Source organism: Suricata suricatta, chromosome 13 (genome assembly GCF_006229205.1).
Source record: "Suricata suricatta isolate VVHF042 chromosome 13, meerkat_22Aug2017_6uvM2_HiC, whole genome shotgun sequence".
Classification (NCBI taxonomy): Eukaryota; Metazoa; Chordata; class Mammalia; order Carnivora; family Herpestidae; genus Suricata; species Suricata suricatta.
Genome location: NC_043712.1, coordinates 79,589,966 through 79,614,395, shown reverse-complemented (window position 1 = coordinate 79,614,395; position 24,430 = coordinate 79,589,966). Strand labels below are relative to the sequence as shown.

General features: G+C 42.1%; 1 protein-coding gene and 1 pseudogene across 5 annotated transcripts in view; one reads left to right on the top strand and one right to left on the bottom strand.

The window, feature by feature from the left end:
* TJP2 (tight junction protein 2) overlaps window positions 1-24,430 on the top strand; it is an 89,609-nt gene that overhangs the window by 17,035 nt on the left and 48,144 nt on the right. For 3 of the 5 annotated variants that reach the window (XM_029920048.1, XM_029920047.1, XM_029920043.1), the window contains exon 1: window positions 95-258. The exons of 1 other annotated variant lie outside the window; for it this stretch is intronic. In XM_029920048.1, coding sequence (XP_029775908.1) covers window positions 199-258 — 60 coding nt within the window. In that variant the 5' untranslated portion in view covers window positions 95-198. Of the gene's footprint in view, window positions 1-94; window positions 259-1,297; window positions 1,415-24,430 lie in introns of those variants that run through there. One more of the 5 variants, XM_029920044.1, reaches the window with a different exon arrangement.
* On the bottom strand, window positions 18,784-22,672 carry LOC115276865 (annotated as a pseudogene).

Here is a 24,430-nt window from a genome sequence, read left to right as displayed (position 1 = left end):
TTTGAGAGTTTCCCGGGTCCGGCCGTCGGCGCGGAGGCGCGGCTCTCCGGCGGGGGGCGGGCGGCGGACGGCGGGAGGAGGGACAAAGGGGTGGGCCCCGCGGGCCGGCCCTCCCGCAGCCCGGGTTTCGGGTCCGAGGGCCGGTCGGCCGTGCGGACAACGCGGAGGAGCGGAGCCCAGGCGGGATTTGCGCCCGAGATGCCGGTGCGAGGGGACCGCGGGCTTCCGCCCCGGCGGGAGCTGTCAGGTTGGCTCCATGTAAGTTCCCTCTCGAGTCGGCTCGGTTGGGAGACGACTCCGGGGATGAGCATGGGAGCGTGTGGTGGGCTTCCTGTTGTGCAGTGGGCAGCGGCGACTCTCCCACCTGAAAGTGGGGCCGGGGGCACGGGTAGAGTTCATCCGACTGGGTGGGGGCTCATGGCTTCCAGGGCTCCTTGTCCCTTTTCTCTCGTCTCTCAAGTCGTCTGGAAGGGTAGGGGACACGGTCCTGAACTCTGTCCTGGATCTCTGCTACCTTAAGGGAGTCTCGTCCTGCCGGTTGTGTACCCTGCTGTATGCCTTTGTGTCTTCCTTCTCTGTTTCCTACCACATCTACTTGCTGCAAACTTACAGGCATGTGCGTGTGAGATGAACTTGACAACTCTTTGGAGACCAGAAGCCTCATTTTCCTTTCTCATCAGCTGCTGCCGCGGTAACACAAGTAAAAGTTGTTTTCAGTAGGCAATGGCGATGGGGTTTTGGAGAAAGCCACAACAAGGGGCTGATGAATGCTTTCTACTCTGGTATTATCTTACCTGTCACCATTCCTTTGCTTTTACGTCTTCATTTGTCAGGTTTCCGCTTCTACACAGTAGTTTAAGTTATACATCATCAGGGTTTTGACTGCAGGGGTTTAACATTCTTGCAATGTGGACGAACTTGGAGCGAGTACTCCAGGGCTTAGTGATGGAATACAACCTCCCACCTCTATTTTAGTTGAAGTTCGAGGCAGCGCCGCTTCCCTGGCAGCTGTCTGGCCTGAGTAATAATGGTTGTGGTTTCCCTGCAGTTCCCAGCGGAGACTCACCCGGTGGTAGAAACTGTCCTGTGACTCCACCCTCCCTCCCTCTGCTTGGGGGATCCTTGAGGAGGGGCGGGAGGCGCTGGGCCTCAGATCCTCTGGTGGTCTGTGCTGGGCGTGCTGATAATCCTCTCGAGGGAACCAGTCCTGCTGTGCAGAATCGTTCCTGGGGGAGACTGTGAGGTGTGTGTGGGGGGGGGTTAGCATCACCCACAGCTGGGATGGACATGCTCAAAGTGAGGAGTTAGTAGGAGTAGCAGCGTTTGTAGCATTTCATCTCCTGCCTGAGAATGGAACTTGACTCTTCAGTAAATTTTCATGGACAGCTTCACTTCAGCGTGGGGACTACACGTGGTAAGAGCGGGCTCTGTTGCACTGTCCTGTTGGCGACTCATGCAGATAATTAAGAACGATGAGAAATACTCCAATTAGAAACCCTGACGGGCCGCTGTAGCGCCCCCTCTCTGGGAGATGAGAGAGAAGAGCTGTTTCACTCAGGCAGCAGTGGCTTTAGAGGTGTTTCTTGAGCTCTTTCAGAGCTGCTCCCAGAGGCAGACGAAGGGGGATTTCTTTCCCTGCAGTGGCTGCTGTCACTTTTTCATGACGGTGCAGCTAATAGCGAGCACCTGCTTGGCGGTCTCTGAGAGGCGTGCAAGACGAGCAGTACTCAGTTTCTGTCCTGGAGAGTCTGTTACGTCTGAAAGTGTGGACTCTGCTGTGGGGGGCGGGGTGGCATACAGGTGCACACTTTGAGTACAGACATACTCAAAGGGTGGGATTGCCGTATACGCACTCGCTTTAGGGGTTCTTTTTTGGGAAGAAAGGGCCACATTGGAACAGATAGTCCACAGCGTCAGCCAGTAATGAAGAGGGGGCTAGTAACACACCCACCTCTAGGGTTGAGTGAGGACTGCATGAAATGATACAAGGTGCCGGGCATGAGGTGGGTGCCAGGTAAGCCGTAGCTAGTAATATGAACCAAGACAGGTGCTGAGAACTCCAAGTGCTGCGTCCTGGGAGGTAGGATCTAGAAGTACAGTTAGGAGGTACCACGTAGGTGTCTAAGTGGGAGCTGAGGGAAAAGAGAAAAGAGTTGCTCACACTCTTGAAAGGCCTTGAATGCCAGTCAGAGACCTTGGGGAAAAAAAGTCCTAGAAATCTCTACGGTATTAGTGACTTGATTTTCCCTACAAGGAAGTGAATCAGTTTCCCAGTAAACACCACCCCACGCCCTACACAGGGCGTATTACTGTGTTTTGAGGCTCTCAAAGGCTTAAACCCAGTGAATTTTAACATTGCCCCCCTGGGGAATTCCATTTACAAGGACTTCTGTCTCCATTTGTCTAACTTTTGATCTGATTCTTTGTACATCGACAAAAGGTTACAGCCAGCCATTTATCTTTTGCAGAAGTGCCTGGGAATGCAAGGGAGATGAAAAAAATCATCTTCAGTTTAGAAAGGGTTTCTCTTCTGAAGGTATTCTTTTTAAGAGACGTAAAATTCTTGAAACTAGGCAGAGCCACTTTCCTCTGGCTGTAGTAAGTTCTATAGTTTAAAAAGTCATGCAGATTTGGTCCAGGAGTGGCCAGAGGTGTGGGTGGCGGGGGTGGAATTAAGGGGAAGGGTTAGTAATCACTGCTGAAACTTTCAGCATACTTCCACCAAGAATATGAGCCATCGGGGAATTCCTTGCCTAATCCCTAACGCAAATCCCATTTAGGAGTTGTGGCTACAGATTAATTTATCTAGGTTGAGCGCAGACTCCCTGTAGAATGCCTCATTGATTAGATTCTGAGTAGTAATCAGGGGGCCAACAATTGCTGGCCAGATGGCCTGGGACTAGCCAGCCTTGCTGTTGAAAGGCATTTTCCATTGAAGGTGATTTGGGTGTAGTATTATGTGGCGATGTGGGGGAGGGGCTAGAGATGGTGGAGGAGAAGGATTATCTCAGATATTTTACTGAGTTAGTTTCTTGATCCTAAATCCAAGGATCGGGGTCAGAAACAGACTCAGATCAGATTTAACACCTACTTAAGTGGGTTAAAAACTTCAAAGTTTATGTGAGCTTTTTGAGGTTAAAAAAGAAATCTTCCCTAAAAGTATTTTAGGGCCTAGTTCACCCCACGGGAATTTTTACCGCGACCCTTGCTGGCAGAAGCCCGTATAACTACCAAATTTATGAGGGTCTAAGGTGGTGGTATCATTAAGAAAGTTTTTCTTAGAGACCGTGTATCAGCCATGGAAAAAAGTTTTCAGGCACTCAGTCCTAACATGAAGTAGTGGCAATAGCTAGTTCCAGGTTTGAGGGGTGCCTGGGAAATACAGTTGGCGAAGCATGGACGCCGCCTACATTATTGCTCAAGACTCTGGAATTGGAAAGTGTCTGCGCTCCGTTTTGCAGCTTCATTAGGAAATACACTTGCCTTCTTACTTCTAGAGCCCGGGCAGCCCTGCCTAGGCCTTCCCACAATGCTGACAGTTTCTTTCTGGCTTTAAGGGGTGTAAGGCCTTTCTCACCTAGCCGGCCCTGCATTCAAGGCTTCATCAGCCTTGGTAACCGGGAGCTTAGAAGGGAGACTAGACTGTTGTGGTGAAAAATACCTGATATGTTAATTAAGCACTCTTTCTGTCCTGTTTTGCTCTTCCCCAAACAGTGTTTTCTAAAGTGTGCTACACAGACAGACTTACAGGCGCCACACTATTTTTCAATGACTCTGCATGGATGTTGTACTTTAAGATAAAAACTCTACAGCCAGTTACCAAACTCACTTATTTCATGGACAGATTGTTTATTTAGAATGAGGCAAAGCGGCGCCTGGGTGGCTTCGTTGGGTAAGCGTCTGACTCTTGGTTTCGGGTCAGGTCATGGTCTCACAGTTTCAGGAGTTCAAGCCCCACATCAGGCTCCAAGCTCGCAGTGCAGAGCCTGTTTGGGATTCTCTGTCTCCCTCTCTTCTCTGGCCCTCCCTCACTTATGCAATCTCTGTGTCTCTCATATAAACTTAAGAAATTTATAGAAAAAGAATGAGGTAAAAATAAGTATTAAGTAAAGCAACAAGTCTGATGTAAGAAAAATAAATTCTTGGGATGAGTGGTATGAGAATAAGGCAAAAATTGTGAACATAGCCCTTGAAATCTGAGTCTTGGGAAATACCACTTAAAATATGAGTGTGACATTTAGTTATGGAGGGTTGAGTACACCTTGACTACACTTTCAGGAATGTCAGACACAGAAAGGCCTGGAAAAGCCAGGAAAGTTGAATTTGACGGGTTTTTATGTCTTAATATGTGCATCTTGCTCTTATCTTTTATTGCGGACAGTGCATTTGTGAACTGTTTGATGTCTTGCTTAATTCTCATTCCTCTCTCCTCTTCCCACAAGCCACTCTGCAGATTTAAAGGTCTGTGGTGTGACTTTTGGGCAGGATGGACTGAAGATGGAGGAAATCCTTAGGTGCTACTGGAGGGTACCATCTGCTCTGCAGTGGATTTTGCTTCTATTGCTCTAGCAGTGAAGAAAGTAGGGGACAAAATAGCCTCACATGTAAATGCATTTAGTGTTTGTTTTTTTTTTTTTAAGATTTTATCTTTTAAAGTAATCTCTACACTCCACATGGTGCTCAAACTCACAACCCCCGAGATCAAGAGTTGCACGCTTTAGCGACTGAGCCAACCAGGTGCCCCTAACCGCACTTAATTTTTTAAAAATGTAGTTTATGTTGGTCTGTAAAATGGGCTTTAACAAGGATTGTAGTAGGAATGGAAGTCTTGAGGTTTATAAGAAAAATAAAAAAAAGTAACCCTGCCTTCACCTAGAGAAAGGAGCAATTAAAGTTCATGGTAATAGTAGGTAAATAAAACCAGAATAGAAAACACTTTGTTGCAGTCACCAAAATCCTTAATTGTGTGTGTGCATGCACACCTTTTATGTGAAATTCTAAGCCTTCAGTTAGTGACTTGTACTTCAGTCATTTTAAATCCATGCAGATATTTGTTTAATGCCTCTGCCAGAAGATTACAGTTAAATCAGGTCTTTAACCTTAAAAATATAATGTAGCCTTTCTTAATCACTTATATACCTTTACATTTTTCATTAAACTCTTCCCAGCCCTCTACAACGTGGGGCTCAAACTCCTGACCCCAAGATTAAGAGTCATATGCTCTACTGACCGAGACAGCCAGGCATCCACACCTGCACCTTATACATTTTAGACCATAGCAATATACATTTTTATAATAATGTTTACTTTAACTTTCAGACTAATTTTTAGCCTAATTAGAATAGTCATGTATAGTCTTTCTGATTATGTTTCTCTTTCCCTGACGTGTGTGGGAGAAATCTGGGGGTGGCAGGAATACTAGTAGTGGTGAAAGCATACACTTAACAGATCTTTTGTGAATAAAATATATATGTTTTAAAGTTTATTTGTTTATTTTGAGAGGGAGAAGGGGAGAGAGGGGAAGAAAGAGAGAGAAAGATATGGTACGGAGTCCAGCACGGGGCTTGAACTCTTAAACCGTAAGATCATGACCTGAGCCAAAACCAAGAGTCAGCCACTCAACCAACTGAGCCTCCCAGGTGCCCAAAGTATTTGTGTTTTAGGAAGCTGAACTGACAAATTTCAAATTACACCATTAATCATGACAAAGATCTCATGTCACATCCTTGAATGCAAATGTTTTCTAAATTTTACTTCTGCATATGTAAAGTCGGACTCTAAAATTAATTAGTGGGGCAATTATCATTTTCTATTGTAAACTTTAATCAGCCATATAAAATATATACATTATGTTCACAAGAAAAAGGTGACATCATCTTCTGAAACCTTAATTATAATATGCCTCATCTGATAGACACCCTATATGAGACTAAATGTATAGTTATATATTTATAATTAGTGACAAGTCAAAGGCATTTGGAGGAAGATATATGATACATTGTAAGAGAATTATGGGGATAGTTCCTGGTAGGTAACAGTTACTAGGCTGTAATTAACAGAGAATGATTAAAGTCCAGCTATATCTTTGCCATTGTATTAAAGAAAGCCTTTGGTAGAAATGAGAGAACACTACAGATACTCTAGAGTTTGCCATTTGAATTGAAGCTGAACAGAGGAAATACTGTTTTCTAATAAAAGAAGTTCACTAGGACTTGTAACTTTTAAAAAAGGTTTACTTATTTATTTATTTATTGCAGGGGAGGAGCAGAGAGGGAGAGAGAGAGAATCCCAATCAGGCTCCTGGCTATCAGCGTGGAGCCTGATGGCTGGGTTCAATCTCATTAATTTGTGAGATCATAACCTGAGCCGGAATCAAGAGTCAGACACTTAACTGACTGAGCCACCCAGGTGCCCCTAGCACTTGTAGCTTCTAAGACCTTTGTTCCTCTCAGGAGGAAATAATGTTCCAAATATGGCTTTGTTGAGAGCCATTTATTATCACAGAAGTAAAGGAAGTGTTCCAAGTTCTAGGTTGTGGGGTTTCTTTTGTGCCGTATGTAGTGGAGCACACCTAAGACCCGGGGGCTGTGTTGGGAAGGAGAGCAGTGTATGCTGTGAGAGGTAACCAGCCCCTGTTCACAAATATATCTGGCAAAAGCAGAATGAAATTATTTGAGGAAATTAATGAGCAAAACTAACCATTTCTGTTTTTGAAAAGAATAACTCATTTAGATTGGAACTTCCCTGTGAGCTCATTTTTAGAAGCCTGGTTCCTCCCTACCCTTCTGCTCTCAGGCTGAATCAATTTCCTTTCGCCTGTGATTGGTTGGTGTGCACATACCAGTATTTATTAGAGCCCTTATCATGTCTGCTACATGCTGGTCACTTCCCGTCTGCCAAGAACCCTTCCTTGGTCCGAGTCATCTGAGGAACCCCAGAAACTGATGAGCACCAGACATATGCACTAAGTTTAGCACATCCAACTGACTGGATCTGGGGAATGCTTTTGTTGCATAAACTAGTAAGAATTGAAGACTCACTGGGAATACAGAGAGTGGATTCCTGACATTTATATAGTGAATGGATGATAGTTTGTAGTCAGAAAAGGACCTGTTGAGTTATATACTGACCTTTTCTGTAGTGGTGTTTAAGCTGTACTATTAATTAGTTGGGTGACTTCAGCTAAGTCTCGTAAATTTAGTTTCTCTAAAGGGAAATGAGTAATTAGATTTGAAGGTCTCTGAAGTCTTCGCAGTAGTTGAGTATAAAGCCTAGAGAACATTCTAAGTAACTTCTATTGGTTCTTGTCATCTTAAAGTGCTTCCACGCTCTTTAAAAACCTTGTGTTTGTTTGGTTTTTTCTTGTAAGAAAAGGTTCAGTGGATTTTCTCTGGAAGGTATTTTTCTAAAACACAAACTGAGAACTCAAGAGTGACAGTAACTGCTCTGCTCAAGAAGTGCTGGAAAGATCTATTATTCAGTTGCGGCATTAAATAATGCACCACCACAGAGTGCTGTATTCTCTTCCTTGCTCTGCCGGCCAAGCTGGTATCTGCAGTCATCTTGTGTCACTTCTTAAGAATCATTCTTTCTCTTTCCTCTTCCCCTCCATTCTTCCCAGTAAGTGCTACGTACTGGGAGTCTCCCCGACCCCCTTCACGTCCTGTGGACTTCTCTTACAGGGGCCACACCACCTGCAGCAGGGGTGTGGAGAGTATGCGGGCCTGCAGCTGGGAGCTCGTTCTGGTTTGTTCTTCGTAAACCGCTGGAGATGAGCCTCCTGGGTGCCGTCGCAGGACCTCTTTGTTCACTTACTAACGTTAGTAAAATGACTGACTAAAATCACTCACTGTCACTCAACTTTGAGCATCATTTCAGGCAGAGCACTTCGCCTGCTTTGGGCTGGTCTGTTTAGTGTCTAGGTGAGTTTTAAGAGGTGAGAAAGATTTGTGGCATCTTAGACACCCATTGAGATTTTCCAGAAATGGAACTGGAAACATTGGTGTTATTGTTAGAGTCTAAAAACAGGCAAGTGGCGACACCATGAAATGAAGAGGCACCAAGTTCATCTTGAATACCGGTGCCCTTCTTTCTAGCAGACCCAAATCTGAGTTTTAGGCAAAGGTCTGGGAGAAGTATTTAGTCTACTTATACTGCTTAAGTGCACAGTTAAGGCAGGAGTCAGGAAGAGGCAGGAAAGGTGGACTCAGTTTAATAAAGAACTGAGGTTAAAATAATGTGCCTGAAAGTGAGAAAAATTTTCCCAGAGAAACTGGCATCCGGGGTCTCCTTACAGCTTGCTTTCTCATAATGAAGCTTCTTTTATAATAAATTGTTCTTTTTCTGGCATTTTATTGAAGAATAATTTACACACAGTAAAATACACCCATCTCCAAGTAGACAGCTTAATAAATATGTTTTTTGTTTGTGTTTGTGTTGACCATGTAACACAAGACTCACCATTTTAAACATTTTAAAGTGTACAGTCTAGTGGCATTTCACAGTATTGTACATCCACCACCACTATCTGGTTCCAGAACTGGATGGACTCTTACATGAATGTGTGATTACCACCTAGATCAAAACACAGGACTTCCCATCACTCTAGAAGGATCTCTTTTGCTACTTCTTCCTATGGTTACCACCCCACCCCCAAGGGAACTTCTCTTCTGACTTCTCTCACTATGGGGTAGTTTTGCTTGACCTTGAGGATCTGTATAAATGAAGTCAACATTTTGTATCTGGCTTCTTTTCTTCATTATAACCTCCACGAGATTCATCTGTGTTATGTGATTCAGTAGTTCTTGTTTGCTGCTGAGTAATATTCCATTTACATGAATTTACCAGTTTGTTGATCCATTCCTCTGTGGATGGATATTTAGGCTGTTGTCTCTGTCTGTTTCTCTCTATTATGAGTGAAGCTGCTGTGGAAATCATCTCCACGTTGCTTTGTGGCCTTGTGCACTCATTTCTCTTGTTTAAATTCCTAGGAGTAGAATTGCTGGGTCCTGCTTTGGGGATATGTTTGACCTTCATTCTGTAACTCTGAAGTTGGGCAGACCTAGTAGGTTTGAATTCCTTTGTCCTGCTGCTTGCTTGCTCTACCTCAGGCAATTTACTTTTTCCTTGTTTGGTTTTCTCAGCTGTACAATGGGCACTGTGTACCTGCTCAGCCGGGGGTCGTGAGGAAAACAGGTATCATTTTGGCTATTTAACGGAGAAAAGAATTTAATGGAGAGAATTAGTGCCTACAAGACAAGAGATTGGAGGAATGAAAATCAGGGGCCCCCAGTGGCTTTCATATTTGTGTCCCACCTGCCCCGAAAGTGAGAAGCTGCTGAGGCACAGAGCCAGGACCTGGGAAACACCCTTCCACCTTCTCTGCCTCTGCAGCCCAGAGGTGACCCAAATGGTCGGGAATCTAACGATAGTTGCAAAGTCCAGTCTGGGAAGTCCAGTTTTGCCTGCCACTTCTGGGCATCTGCTTTCCTTTCTCCTTCCAGACCTTAAACAAGTGTACCCTGTTGGCAAGAGGGTTGGGGTTTCTGGCCTCTGGGAGTCAGGGAAGATGAGTGCCAGCCAACGAGAAATGGGATAGATGCTCCCTGGGGTTGCACTGGCAGGCTAAGTGGCAGTGGGTGTAACTTAGTGTCCTCATGATTATAGAAGAGCAGGATGCACAAGCAGTCATAAGACTGCTTTCTGAAATGCACGTTCCGAATCCATCTTTTGACTTTATAGTCGCCTGTTGGAGCATGGATGCTCCTGTAAGACCCACCTGTCACATAAGTGTTTCTCTGAAGGGCTTCAGCTTCTTCAGCTCCTAATCTGTGATTCTAGGTACTTCTCTATGAGTAAGCTTGAGAAATTATAACTTGCAAGCCTACCAATTAATGCAGAAACTGAAGGGTGATTTAATTCTAGGAACAGCTCCTTTGATGTATCCTTTATGAAGCTTAATGAGTGTTTTCTTTTTGAAGTCATTCTGATTTGTTAGTTTTTAATAAAGTAACAGGCGATGTGTAAATCTTATTGACAGGTGGGCTAAAAAGGATGTTCCCTATTTCTGTCTTTAACTTTCTTTATCTTTTGACAAATGAAATGGAAAGAGATTAGACTTTTATCCTATTTGGTACCTCAAATCTCATGCAGACATGAGTGACTGTCCTTGGCAATGGTGACTGTCCTTTATGTAGCTTATATTATGAAATGTGAGTTATAGTGTATTGCTCTTAAGACATTTCAACATCTCGAATCAACTAAATCAAACTTTTACTTCCTAGGGACCTTACTATTATTGCTTTGAGGTGAGTTGGCCAAGTGATTTATTGATTAACATTTTATTTTAGGCTTATATCTATAGTGCTACTTCTGAAGGCCCCTTGCAGAGAAATTGAAGCGACAGGAATGCAAATATTCTAAGTGCCAAGATCAGCGTGAGCAGTAACTTCATTTCAGCCCTTGGTGTAGCAGTTAGAGTGAGCTGGGTCTTTGCGAAGCTTGCGTAAATTTGATTGTGTTAGAAATCTATTGACAGAATCCCATTTTCTCTCTTTAGCCAGACTTACACGATCAGCCGGGGCTGACAATGGATGTCCAAACAGTTTACAGTGGTTAATACAATGGACAAAGGGTTCCACTGTTTGGAGAGTGGAAAAGAGAGCTGATGGGGAGCTTCTTAAGGGCACTGACCTAATTCACTCCTTTAACAAAAATGATTAGTTTTAAATATATATGTATTCTGATCCGGTGTCTATAAGTATTTAAGGTAGTAGTGTAACAGCCTCAGGAAAGATTGTGTAGTGCTGCTTTGTGTATTTTGGAAAGTACAACCTTTATTTTTATTTGACAATGGCCCTTAGATTTTTTTTTTTTTAAGTAAGTCAAGTTCTGGCATGAACTGATTTTCCACAAAAATTAGGGAGTTACGAAAGGCAGCTGAAATCACACATCACTCTCCTCCATCCTGAAACCTCCTCACATTCAGGAATTTTAGTCATCCACTTTTTAAAGATAAACTTCTCTGTGAGCCTTTCTTCTGTAAAATGTGGAGAAACAGAACTGGATTAAAACTAAAATTATTTCAGGCATTGCTAGATTTCTGAGTATCATGTTTATGATTTACTTTGTCCAGGAAACAAATTGCCAATGCTCTTGCTATTTATTACCACAAAATATTTGCAGTCAGTATGCGCTGCCTCAAAGACTATCTCTCACCTATTAATAGAACTGAAGCAAAGGAGAGTACACACGTCACTGCGGGTCAGAAAGCTCACTGGGCTTAGTTCTAAGCTCCAAGTAACAACTGCATTGTTGTTCTAAGTGGTCTTTAAGTATGATTGGATGATTAAATATAAATGCTGACCTGACTGGATTATATCCCAGCTGTGAGCTGTCCTGAGAAAACAGCAGTAACCTATCACTCCCGACAGTTACCAGACTTGTTCTTTTGGCTTTATATTTGGGATAATGATTTATGCAGTGAAGTAGCACAGAAACTGGGTCTCTTTCATCTGCTTCAACCTGGGTATATTGGCTCTATTTGTGTAGTCTGCTACATGGATAGTCCATTATCTTCATAAGAAGCAAACATAAGCTTTTTAATTGTGATGAGCTTGATCAAAACAAATGCTTGGAAACAATGACTTGCAAAAAAAAAAAAAAGCCCTCAGTTAGCTCTAAACTTCAGCGTGTGTGTGTTTCAGAACGGCAGGCTGTTTTTTGGGGGGGCCTGTGTTCTGCCTATTGTTGGGAGGGGTATCAGTGTCCGAGCTGGGGGTTGATTACGGGTTCTCCAGGGCAGGTCTGGAGCTTGCTTTCCTAGCCCGGACATCGGCACATTGTTGCTCAGTCCCTGAAGGAAAGCAGAAGGAAGACAATGGAGGTCAGTCCTAGAGGACTAAGTGTGATCCACATGGGTGTGTATTCTCTCCCTCTTCTCACCATATTCTCAGCCCTGCAAAGAAAGCACCTTGTAGGTGGCTTGGAGACTGAAATAGCAACTTTCCATTATTGGACCAACAAATCTGAAAACCACAACAAAAAACCCAACAAATCTAAAATATGTATTAGTAGACCTTGCAGAACAGCTCTGTGTCCTTTATTTCTTCAACTGTGAGTGTATTGGGGGCAGGCTTACTCTGCTCAGTTCCCAAGTGTTCAGCAAAACTGATGTTTGTGAAAAATGCCTAATTACGAGGGGTTTTGCTCTGTGCTGTAGGACTTTTAACTTTCCTCTAGTGAAGTGAGGGAAGGAAGCAAAGGTGTTAGACCTTTGGTGCAGATCTCACTGATTGATTCCACCCAATTGGAGGTGGGTGTTAAAACCTGATTTGATAGTTGAGGAAAGTGAGGCTCAGAAGTGTTAAGTACTTTGCCCCAGTGTGACACTGCTCAGTGTGATAGGCAGGGAATTTGAGCCAAGATCCTGTTGACTAACTCAAAACCAGTAGGTTCTTCCAACCCCACCAGCCTGTTTTTCAGAATTAGATGGGCAGAGACATAGCTGGAGAAGCTAAAGGTCCTCTCTTGATTTTTAGGAGTTTAAACATCGTTGAAAGTGTACAGAAGTTTTTCCCAGGGAATCATGAGTGATGATGTTTTTAAGAGATGTTTTTATTCTTCAATGACTTGTTTGTGTTTATTACTCTAAGGGGCCTCAAAGACTCTAAGATGAGTAAGACAGCCTTATGGGGAAGTAGATCATATAAACAACTAGCTAAAACCACAATTTATTATAGAAATATTAAGAATATGTCTTGTGTGTGAGAGTCCTTCAAGTCCACAGCTTCTAGTTAGAAATGACTGTTATCAACCCTCCCTCCCCTGCAAACCCCCCACAATTGTTGTTAATGTCAATAAAAACTTGTGGCTACAAAGCACATAGGTTGTGGAATTAGAACATCTTAGACATGCTGTGTTTGGGAACTTGGCTATTAAGGGTCAGAATTCCATCACAAGTTGCCTCAGGATCAAAGTACATCTTTTAAAACATCACATATTTTCAAGAAGTTTAGGTTACCAGATACTCACACTTCCGTGTGCAGCAGAACAGGAAGCTTTTTTTTCATATGTAGCCAAGGCCATATGCATTGATGTAGTGAATGTTTTGATTGAGGATAAAGAGAGAGTGGGAATTTTGGAGTTAGAAGGTGGTGGAGCCGACATTATGGAGTGCCACATGTTCACCTTTGGACCGGTTGGGGTAGGAGACGGGGAAAACTGGAGCAAAGAGCCCAAGGGGTAGAAAGAGCTGGGAAGGCTTGAAATATAAATGTTGTTTCTTTCCACTTTCCCCTTGGAATCCTAGCAAGGGTGCTTTTTGTCTTCCTTACTCCTTCACTGCATAGCTGTCTTCGCCCAGGACCCAGAACTGATGAGTTAGATGAGCTTCTGTGAACAGCGTGTTAAAGCTGACACTATTTGAAATGTTGATTCTTGGTCCTGAGCTCAGCCACAACAAATACTGGCTGTAGAAATCTGACCAGATTCTAAGTCAGACTTCAGGGTGAACAATGGAAACTTCCAGTGTTTACACCCTCTCTTTAAAAAATTTCTTAGGGTGCCGGGGTGGCTCAGTCAGTTAAGTGACTTTGGCTCAGGTCATGGTCTCATGGTTTGTGAGTTTGAGCCTGGCATCGGGCTCTCTGCTGTCAGCACAGAGCCTGCTTCAGGTCCTCTGTCTTTGTGTTCTCTCTCAAAAATTAATAAACATTAAAAAAAATTCTTATAGAGCAGCATTTGCCTTGGGTTGTGGGTGACACACGCCCTTTTTGTGAGAGTGTACAGACAACATTCCAGCTTTCGATCAGGAACCACGGTTTTTCTCTTTGTCGAATTCATTTCTTCACACAATGTTGATAATACTAACACATGTAGTTAATGATCTACTTTGAGGATTATCTGAAGCCAGATTTTGCTCTTAGGCTAGCTTCCCCTGTGGTATGTGATTGGAAACTGTGAACAAGTTCAGAATTATAACTGGAGACGTTCTGTTGCTAACAAAACCAAGTGTAGTTCACTTTGAGGTGATCTAACTTTCGGATTATATATCCACTCAGAACTTGCCCTTTATTAATTAAAAAAAAGAAGTAAAGAAATAAACAAGCAAACAAAACAGGATTATCACCAAATAGAGACTGGATGCTAAGTACAGTCCTAATACTGAGGATAAAAGTGGAAACCAAGGTGAAGGAGAGCAATGATCAAGAAGTGTGTGCACTTCCCTTGATACCGGTGAGCACCTTCCAGGTATAGATCGCTTCTTGGTGAACAGACACCTGCACATCAGTAGGCTGTTAGTAAATTTTGCATGAGTTTAGACTAGGGGTTTGCAAACTAGCTGCCTGTTGGGTTGGTTGGTTTTTTGGTTTTTGCTTTTTCCTGCTAGTATTACTGGCAAAGAATTGTTCTCACCTTTTAATTTTTTTACTATTTTTTTTAAATGTTTGTTTATTTTTCAGACAGAGAGAGAACATGAGTGAGCAGGGGAGGGGCAGAGAACGAGGGAGACACAGAATCCAAAACGGGCTCCAGGCTCAGAGCTGTCAGCACAGAGCCTGATGCAGGGCTCGAACTCATCAACCACAAGATCATGACCTGAGCTGAAGTCGATCACTCAACCGACTGAGCCAGTCAGGCACTCCCTATTTTATTATGTTTTATTTTTTTAAATATTTATTTTTGAGAGAGAGGGAAAATGTGTGAGTGAGTGTGAGAGGGGCAGAGAGAGAGAGAGAATCCAAAGTGGGCTCCGCTCTGACAGTAGAGAGCCTGATATGGGGCTCGAACCCACAAACTGCCAGATCATGACCTGAGCCGGATCAGACACTTCACTGACTGAGCCACTCAGGTACCCCTGTTCTTTTTAAAGTGGGTATATTTAAAATTGGTTATGTAAGTATTTCTGTAATATCCTTTGCATCCAAAGCCTAAGGTATATGCTATGTGACTCTTTAAGAAATTATTTGCTGGGGCCTGGTTTAGAACTCCTTTTCGCCCATTTTGCTATCTGGAAATAGGCATGTCAGGAAGCTGACTTGTGAAAGATTGTGGCCTCATGGGGACACTCTTGTCTGAGGTCCTTCTTGGCTGTGGGAGAGTGAGAGAGAAAGGGGTGGGCCTGAGCACTGAAGGGCTGGTTTGCTTTCTGGTTTCAATCCAGGAAGGTGACTGATAACAGAGGCCAGTTGTATAGACTTCCTCCAAATTAAACAGTAACATAAGCACAAAAAAAAATTGGAGAAAGTATCCTTCAAAGCACATTTTCTTTTTAGGATGCAGAAAGCCCCCAAAACTGAAATGTCCCTCTATGATGAAACACTTTTGTCTGGGTTTTGGATATTCTCATTTCCCTTGATTCCAGCTTTGGGACAGTTACTGTTTTATTGTGTTTCTGTGTTGTTGACTATGTCAGTTTCAAGCAATTCATTCTTCCCTGTCAGGGAAAACTTCAAGATTATAATAAGATGCCATCATGTTCAAAGTCTTGAAGAAATGTGGCGCAGCAGAGTCAGTGGTGTTCCTCTGGCTCAGGAGACTTGGGAAGACGTTGGGCTCCTGTCAGTGGCTGATACCCCAGCTCTTAAGCATTTACTGTCATTGTTCTCTGTACTATTCCAGGCCTTCCTACATCCTACAAACAAGCATCCCTTGAGGGTGGGGACTATGTCCTATGTTGATTAGGTCTTTGTTTTCAAAGCCTGGTACACAGATACTTAAATGTTCAATGCAACCTATCTTTTAAATCTTTTATTAAACTAATACCACAATGCCCTTTTTTAGGGTGTGGCTTACTTAATAGAGGAAACACCCCTCCCATGTGGTACTTTAGAGTTTATAAAAACTCCCATGTAAAATTCTCACTCAGTCTTCACAACAACACGGGGAGATTGGTATTACCACCCAAGATGCTCATAGAACTTGGAGTCATATAGCTGGTTAATGACCAGCTACTTTCAAAGTAGAATAGCTAGAGAGAGCTTAGTGTGTTGTGTTATTGTCTGTTCCCCTGACCCTTTTTCTTGCCCACACCTTAGTAACAGTACTGCAAGGTGTCTTTGGAAACTGGCTTAGAAGGTATAGTTCCCTTTAATCTTTTCTCCCAGTAGAAAGAGGATCCTGCCTGGGCCTTAAACCCGTGGCTTCAGCTGGTTAGAAGCCATTACTGCATGTGAAATCAGTGCCTCTGTGTTCCTTCCTTCTTCCCACCTCCCGTGTCCAGTAACCTGCTGGGGCTGTCAACCTAGGCTTACATTTTTCTCGCTCAGTGAAATAAGGAATTTGGACTCAAATATATACAAATACAAATCTACCTGTACCATGGACCTGCCTCAGACTTTTACTTACTCATAGATGAGACCAAAATCCTTCCTGAGTCCCAGGCTCCCCCACCTGCCTGCCTCTGTGAGGTCTCGTTTGTCCTTCCTCAGTGAGCTGCAGACCCTACTTCCACATGGTCACTGAGAAGGAAAGCCTTCCTTGAGTTCTAGACCTCTGTGTGCTGTCCCGTCCTAGCACATGTCAGCTTTAGTTCTGCAGTTGCTGACTGGCTCCTTTATTCGGAGTGACTCTCATCAGCCCGTGAGCTCTATGAAGGCAGGGCCTTGTTTGTTACCCTCATTGTTTAATCTCAAGTGTTCAGTACAAAGCCTGGCATGGAAGAGGGGCTTGATAAATATGTGTTGAATGAACTAATGAATGGATTCCACCTTCTGCATTGAAACTTCAACTCCTGTACCTGTCTTCTGGAAATGATGTTCCTCTGTACCACTTAGGTCCAGTGATGAACAATTAGAAAGTGCTATCTTCTGCTTTCCAGACAGCTTAATTTTCTTTGACTATCCCACAGCACCCAGAGCCCAGTTAGCAACTTTGTTAGTGATGGTGTATTATAATATGTGTTTGCCTTTGTGTTTTTATAATGTTAATGAGTGTTATGTTCTACTTTTAGTACCCTCCATTTGCAAATTTATCTTGCCTCTTATAACCGCTATAATGGCAGGGTTTTATTGTAATTATTAAGGTTCATTTCTAATTTCCTCTAAATGATACTTATTTTGAAATTTATATTTGAAGCGAAACACCATTCTTTTTTATTTCTGCATCACTGCACCATCTAGTGGATAATATCTGTTATTATGCAGTAGCCTTTTCTGATTTCCTGACAACTTCCAGTTCCACAAAAGGGAAATGTTGGGTGCCTTTTCATGTGTTAGGATCGCATATAATTTCTACCAGTAATTTATGTTACTAGACAAAGATGGAGTCTTTTTGAGAGGAGCTCAACATTGCTGAAATTCAGAATTTAAAAAAAATTGTTGACCTGTATCTAAAATTTTCCAGGTCACTAGTAATGGAACAGTGCAGATTTGGGGAGGAGGTGTCTACACTAAGCCCTCAGTTGGGCTTAGTTTATATAGTAATGATATATAATGATATATAAGGTATTAGACCACCGAATGAGAGCTTTTTCCAAATTGAGAAACAAAACTCTTTCAAACATCTTAACTTTTTATTTAAACAATGTTGTCCTGAGAAGAAAATATTAGAAGCCTAACTATTTTTGTTTAACTCAACTCAGTTACATCCACTGTGTTTTACTGTTAAGTCCACATTGTTAGTAAGGCTTGCTGATTTGCATTTTCAGTATTTTTAATAGCTTGGCTTGGTCTCCCACTTTGCCTCAGTGTGGGAGGTGGATACAGGAAACCTCACCTTTCCCCTTCCTGTCTCTGGTCTTTGCTGCCCCCTCCCCTTAATGGCGTGTGTTCTAGTGCAACTGATAGTTCTTTGTTTTTCTCTTTTGATTCCATGAGATGCAGTGGACACACGTTGTGCTACACGTCCCACTCAAGCACACTTTCAGTTACCAAGTTTGGTATTTTAAATATATAATATATATATGTTAGGTTGAAGCCATAAACTGTAAGCTTTTAAACCTTATCCATAGATTAATGGTTTAGTGTCTCGTACTGACAGCTGTTTAAATTAGTGTTTTCAAAGTGTCAAAAATGTGTCTTATAGGGGCGCCTGGGTGGCTCAGTCGGTTAAGCGTCTGACTTCAGCTCGGGTCATGATCTCACAGTCTGTGGGTTCGAGCCCCGCGTCGGGCTCTGTGCTGACAGCTCAGAGCCTGGAGCCTGCTTCGGATTCTGTGTCTCCCTCTCTCTCTGACCCTCCCCTGCTCGCGCTGTCTCTCTCTGTCTCTCAAAAATAAATAAAAAACATTTAAAAAAAAATGTGTCTTATAAAGAAAGGAAGTTTAATTAAATAAATTTCCACTAAAGACACACAAACATACAAACCCCCAAAGTATCATTTACGAAGTTTTACCAGCATGCCTACATAAGGAACTCAAAATCTTTTCCCCACATTCTTTTTTTCTTGAAGGAAAACTTTTAAAAGGTTACCAAAAGGATCCTGAAAGTATGAAAGCAAGTAACTATTTCTGTAAATAAGTAGTATTTTTTTCTTTTTCCTTCCATAAAATGGCATTTAAAAAACAGAACATTTGACTTATCTTGATACAGCAATGTGAATTGTAAGAACTTCTTTTGAAAGTAATGGGTCAGTATATAGGAAGACACTTAGAAATGTTTGTGGTCTTCAATTCAGAAATACTGCAAAATACAGAGAGGACCTCATGCACTACAATTGTGCCATAGTATTAAAGTAGTCCAAAAAAGTTGAAAACATTACATTGCTAGGGATATGGTTAATAAATTATATGCTAGATGTGGCTTTTTTTAAATTAGGGTTTTTTTTTTCAGTTTTATTTGACAATCAGCAGTTCTCATCCACATTAATGGTCTGTAGATTTTTGAAAGCGGTGACAGGTACACAGGTAACCAACGTGTAGAGCTGGTTTGGTGAATCTTCATCCTTGTTGTTTTCTGGACACCCACACACGGACACGGTCTGGAACATTCCTTATTCCTTAGGCCCAGACAGCGTTGTTGAGCCTGGTGTCAATGTGCACATCTGGGGTTCCCATCTCCACAGCAAATTTCCAAATCTCTTTGCGTGCCCAAGGGGCACGCTTCTTGAACCCCACTCCATGGATGCGCTTGTGAATGTTGATGGTATATTCTCTGGTCGCGACCTCGTTCATGACTTAGAATGGCCTTTCTTCTTCTTGCCACCATTCTGCCTGCCCCGGGTTCTAGATGTGGCTATTTATAAATGTAAGTTAAACGTTTAGTTTCTTAATTGCAGTCACCACATTTCAAAGCTCAGTGGCCACAGGTGGCTGGTGGTTACCATCCTGGACAGTATTGTTAATGCTCAGTGTTCTGTTGGAGTCACTGCTAGACCAGTGGTTCTCCAACTTCAGTGTGTGCCTTAATCACACAGGGGCTCTGGTACGATGCCTACTCTTTTTAACAGGTCCAATGTAGGGCTTGATTTGGCATTCCTAATAAGCTCCTAGGTGTTAGCAATACAGTATCTAATGGTTGTCTTTTTTTAAGTTCCTGCATTTATTTCCCAGTTCTGATAGAAATGACATGTCTTTGAAGCTTCAGATTCTGCAGGCTCCCTGACTTTCTGGGGATTAACCAGGGATACTGATAACGTGGTGGAAGCACTGAGCCGCTCTTTTCTGTGTGAGCCATCCTCTGATGGTGGCTTGGGTGTGGACAGACAGTTGAGTCTGGGTTTCATTAGGGCCAGCCCTGCTGGCGGGATTTAGCTGAGTACTCTAATAATCGTTTTTTTTCTAACCTACCTTTATAACCTAAATTATAAACTTTATCTTGGTACCTGTCATGGGGTGGTGGTAGTGGTGATGTGTGTGTGTGTGTAAGTGAAGCTGTGTTTTAATGTAGTATGGGCTTAGTCAGATTCAAAGTCATAGAGTAGTTGCCAAATTAGCACCTTCCTTTTTGGCTTATTAATGGTTTCTCTGTAATTACAAATAAGAATGGTCTGTTAAAATGACAATTATACTTCATAGCTCAATACCAGAATTATGGACAAAGAGGTCTTAAATGTATTTATCTGCTGATTTCCCCCCTGCCTATATCTTATTAAAATTGGACTCATGCAGATCTAGATTCAGATTGTTAGCTAACCACCTACTAGTTGTGGAACTATGTGCAAGTTCCTTAGTATCTCAGGTTTTATTTATATATATATCTATATCTATATATCTATATATATATATACATATATACATATATATGTATATATATATATAGATATATACATATATACATATATATCTTTTAATTAAGACCTAATTTTTAGAGCAATTTAAGATCCACAGCAAAATTGAGGAGAAAGTATGGAGATTTCCCAAATACCCTACCCCTACACAGGATCAAGCCTTATATTATCAGCATTCCCCACCAGAGTGTTATGTTTGTTACAGCTGATGAACCTACACTGACACAGCATTATCACCAAAAGGCCATAGTTTACATTACAGTTGACTTTTGGTGTTGTGCATTCTGTAGATTTGAACAAATGTATAATGACATGTATCTATCATTATATGATATCATACAGAGTATTTTTTACTGCCCTAAATATCTTCTTTGCTTTGTCTGTTTTCTCTCCTTCCCTCTAACTCTGGCAATCACTAATCATTTTGTTGTTTCTACAGTTTTGCCTTTTCCAGAATGCTATACTGTTAAAATCACACAGTATGTAGCCTTGTTAGTTGGCTTTTTCCACTTTGTAATATGCATTAAGTTTCTTCCATGTCTTTTATGGCTTGATTGCTCATTTCTTTTTCGTGCTGAATAATATCCCATTGTCTAGATGCATCACATGTTTAGTCATCCTTTCAGCTACTGAAGGATATCATGGTTGCTTCTGAGTTTTGGCAATTCTTAATGAAGACACTAAAGACATCTGCTTTTGTGTGGACATAAGTTTACAGCTCCTTTGGGTAGATACCAAGGAACATAGTTGCCGGACTGTATGATGGGTATGTTTAGTTTTTAAGGAAACTGCCAAACTGTTTTCCATAATGGCTGTACCATTCTGCATTCTTGCCAGTTCCTGTAGCTCCACATCCTCACTGCATCTGAGTTGTCATTATCCCACATTTTGGCCCTTCTAATATGTGTAGTGCTATTTCATTGTTCTAATTTGCATTTTCCTGATGACGTATGATATTATACATCTTTTCATATGCTTATATGCCATCTGTAGATCTTCTTTGGTGGGGTGTCTGTTAAGGTCTTTGGTGTGTTTTTTAATCAGGTAGTTTTCTTGTTGAGTTTTCAGAGTTTTTTGGGTATATTTTGGATGATAGTTCTTTATTAAATATCTTTACAAGTATTTTCTCCTAATCTTTGGTTAGTCTTTTCATTCTCTTGACATTGCATTTCACAGAGAAGTTTGTAATTAAAAAAAATTCTTTTAATGTTTAATTTTGAGGGAGAGAGAGAGAATGAGAATGAGCAGGGGAGGGGCAGAGAGAGGAGACTCAGAATCCGAAGCAGGCTCCAGGCTCTAAGCTGTTGGCACAAAGCTTAAACTCATGGACAGCAAGATCATGACATGAGTCAAAGTCAGAAGCTTAACTGACTGAGCCCCCCAGGCACCCCTCTTAAAATGTTTTCAAGATTCATCCATGTTGTGGCATGTATCGGTATTTCATTTCTAATGATGCCCTAATAATAGTCCATTTGCGGTGTAGTCCACCGCATTTTGTTTAGGCATTTATTAATTGATGGTCATTTGGATTGTTTCCATTGTTTTGCTATTGTAAATAATGGTTCTGTGAACACCTGTGTACACATTTCTATGTGGATATATACTTTTAATTCTCTTGGATTCCGCGATACATTTTTAACTACTATACTATGCTCTTCCAGAAGACAGAAAACAGGCAATTTGTACTTGGGAGTGATTTCATTGTATTGTTGCTGCAGTGCCTTTGGTGGGTACCTTTATTGGGAGTGCTAATTCTGTGATGATGCGGAGGATGGCTTTTATAAATAATGCTTCATTCAGTCCTCACAACATTTAAAGTATGGTAGATGTGGTGAGCCCTGTTTTACAGATGAGGAAACTGAGTCTTGCCACTGAACTGCTCAATGTCACAGAACTTGTAGAATGTGTAGGGAGCTAGCTTGGACCCAAGTGTGTGTGATGGCCCGCCGAAGTTTTACTTCAATATTATATGGCTGCCATTTTCAGGGGCATTTATGAATAAACCTCCCACTGAAAGGTTTGCTGGCCTGGATTTTACAGAGTTCTTTCCATGGGAGTTTTCTTCATTTTACTATATGAAGTAGAGAGTGATATTCTTGTCTGTACCAAGTGGCAATGGAATTGACTGTGTGCCCAAGGTCATGGGTGGGTTGGAAGGTCAGAGTCTTGGCTGGAAGTGTCTTCTTAGAGTTTAGGTCCATTGCTTTTTGCATTTTATTTTAGCACAACTGCTTTCTAACCAACTGTTGCATCCTCAGACATATTGTCATTGTCTCCCAATTCTTTAATGTAGACTGAAGTTTTTGGATGGGGTTAAAAAAACTTTAGGAACTCTGGTACCTTTCAGCATTGGGCCTGAAATGTAATCATATGAATTCTGATGACCTATCAGAAATCCCTCTTGTAACTTGTGGGTGTCACTTTCTTAACTTTGCACATTGAAAGGTGTGCTCTCAGTACACTGTGTCCACAGTTTTAGTTGTTGCTGTGAGCACTCACCTTCCATAGCTGTGAAGGGAGGGTAAGGAGATAGTCATAGCCTTGTTTTTGCATTGGAAAATGAAATACTTGTGTTATAAACTATGAATGATTTTTATTGGTAAACTAAACATCTTATAAAGACTTGTTTATTCATTCACTGCTGACTAGTTTACTACCATAAGGAAGGGTTTACTTTGAAGAGACTACAGGCAAGTACCCCAGAGCCAAGGACTTGGTTTATAATTTTAAAAACTACTCATTTTAGGAAGAGAGCGTGGAGCTCATTTTCTGCCTTTGCTGGGAAAAAGCGGTTCCTGCTTCTTTCCTTGATAGGTGTCTTGAAATTGTTCCTGGTGATTGGAACTTTTTAAAATAAGACCCGATTTCGTGGGGGAAGAGAGAAGTATGCTCTTTGTAGTTGCCATTACCTCATCGCTCACCTCGCTCTGGCCCCACATGGCCTTTCTTCCTTGAACATAATGAGCTGCTTTCTCACCTCTGGGAATTTGCACTTACTGTCCCCTCTCCTTGGAAAGTGGTTCAGATTTTCTTAAGATTAGTTCTTTCCAGTGTCACAGCCCATGGCACTTACTCTGTTTGAGGTTGTATGTTTCCTTGTTTATTATTGTGTCCTTGTTCCATTAAGATCCTTCCTGTGAAGGGAGGACTTGGCTTGTACCCCCCCAGCACTGCCAGGGAGCCTTGACCTTCATCTGCTGTGGCAGTAGCAGAGTTGTTACTGCTTATGTATCTACTTCTCACTGGACTATAGCTGTCTTGGGTAGTGGCTCAGGATAATTTGTCTTTCAATCCACAGCCTGCTGCTCAGTAAAGTTTTTTCAAATTATGAATACAGAGGTTAGGAATCTTTGGGAAGGTAAATTTCTAAACGTGAGATCTTTTCTTGGAGGCCACTGTCCTGCCACAAAATGTCCTTTTGATGTTGTGGTAGAACAGTTGGCAGGGAAAGGCTGCAGTGGTTCTGATGGCCATTCCCTATGGACTCCCCCACTTTCTTTTCAAGATCTTTGCTCTGTGCTAGTTTTTGCATCATGCACAGCCCTACCCAAACCCCAATCTCATTCATTCTTCAGACCTCATCTCAGTGTGATTTGCTCCTGGGAAACACTCCCCCCACACCTCGCCCTCACGAGATCAGGTGCTGGCTCTTGCTAGGCTTCCTGAGGGCAGTGCCATATCTGTTATTCATTCATTCATCCATTCAGTACTCTGTATGCCTAGTGCAGGGCTTGAACTCAGTGACCCCTGGATCAAGAGTTGCATGTTCTTCCAGTCGAGCCAGGCAGGTGCCCCTACGGCCATATCCGTTTTTTAACCTTCACTTGATCCTCAGAGTCCAGCAGCTTGTACTTTGTAAACATATGCTGAGCGAATGAGTAAAGAATTAGTGATGGTGTATTTGCATATCCATGTTCCACAGCAGCACTGTTTAGCATAGCCAAGAGGTGAGAGTGACCCAAGTGTTTGTTCATCAGTGGACGACTGGATAAACAGAATGTGGTATACACACACAGTGGAATATTATTCGGTCTTAAAAAATGAAGGAAATTCTGACACACGCGACAAGAATGAATATTGAGAACATTAAGTGAAGTATGTACCAAACAAAAACACAAACGCTGTTAGGACTTCACTTAGATGCCGTACCTAGAGTAATCAGATTCACAGAAACAGAAAGTAGGGTGGTAGTTACCAGGGGTTGCAAGGACGGGGCAATGGAAAGTGGTTTAATGGTGTAGAGTTTCAGTTTTGCAAGATGAGT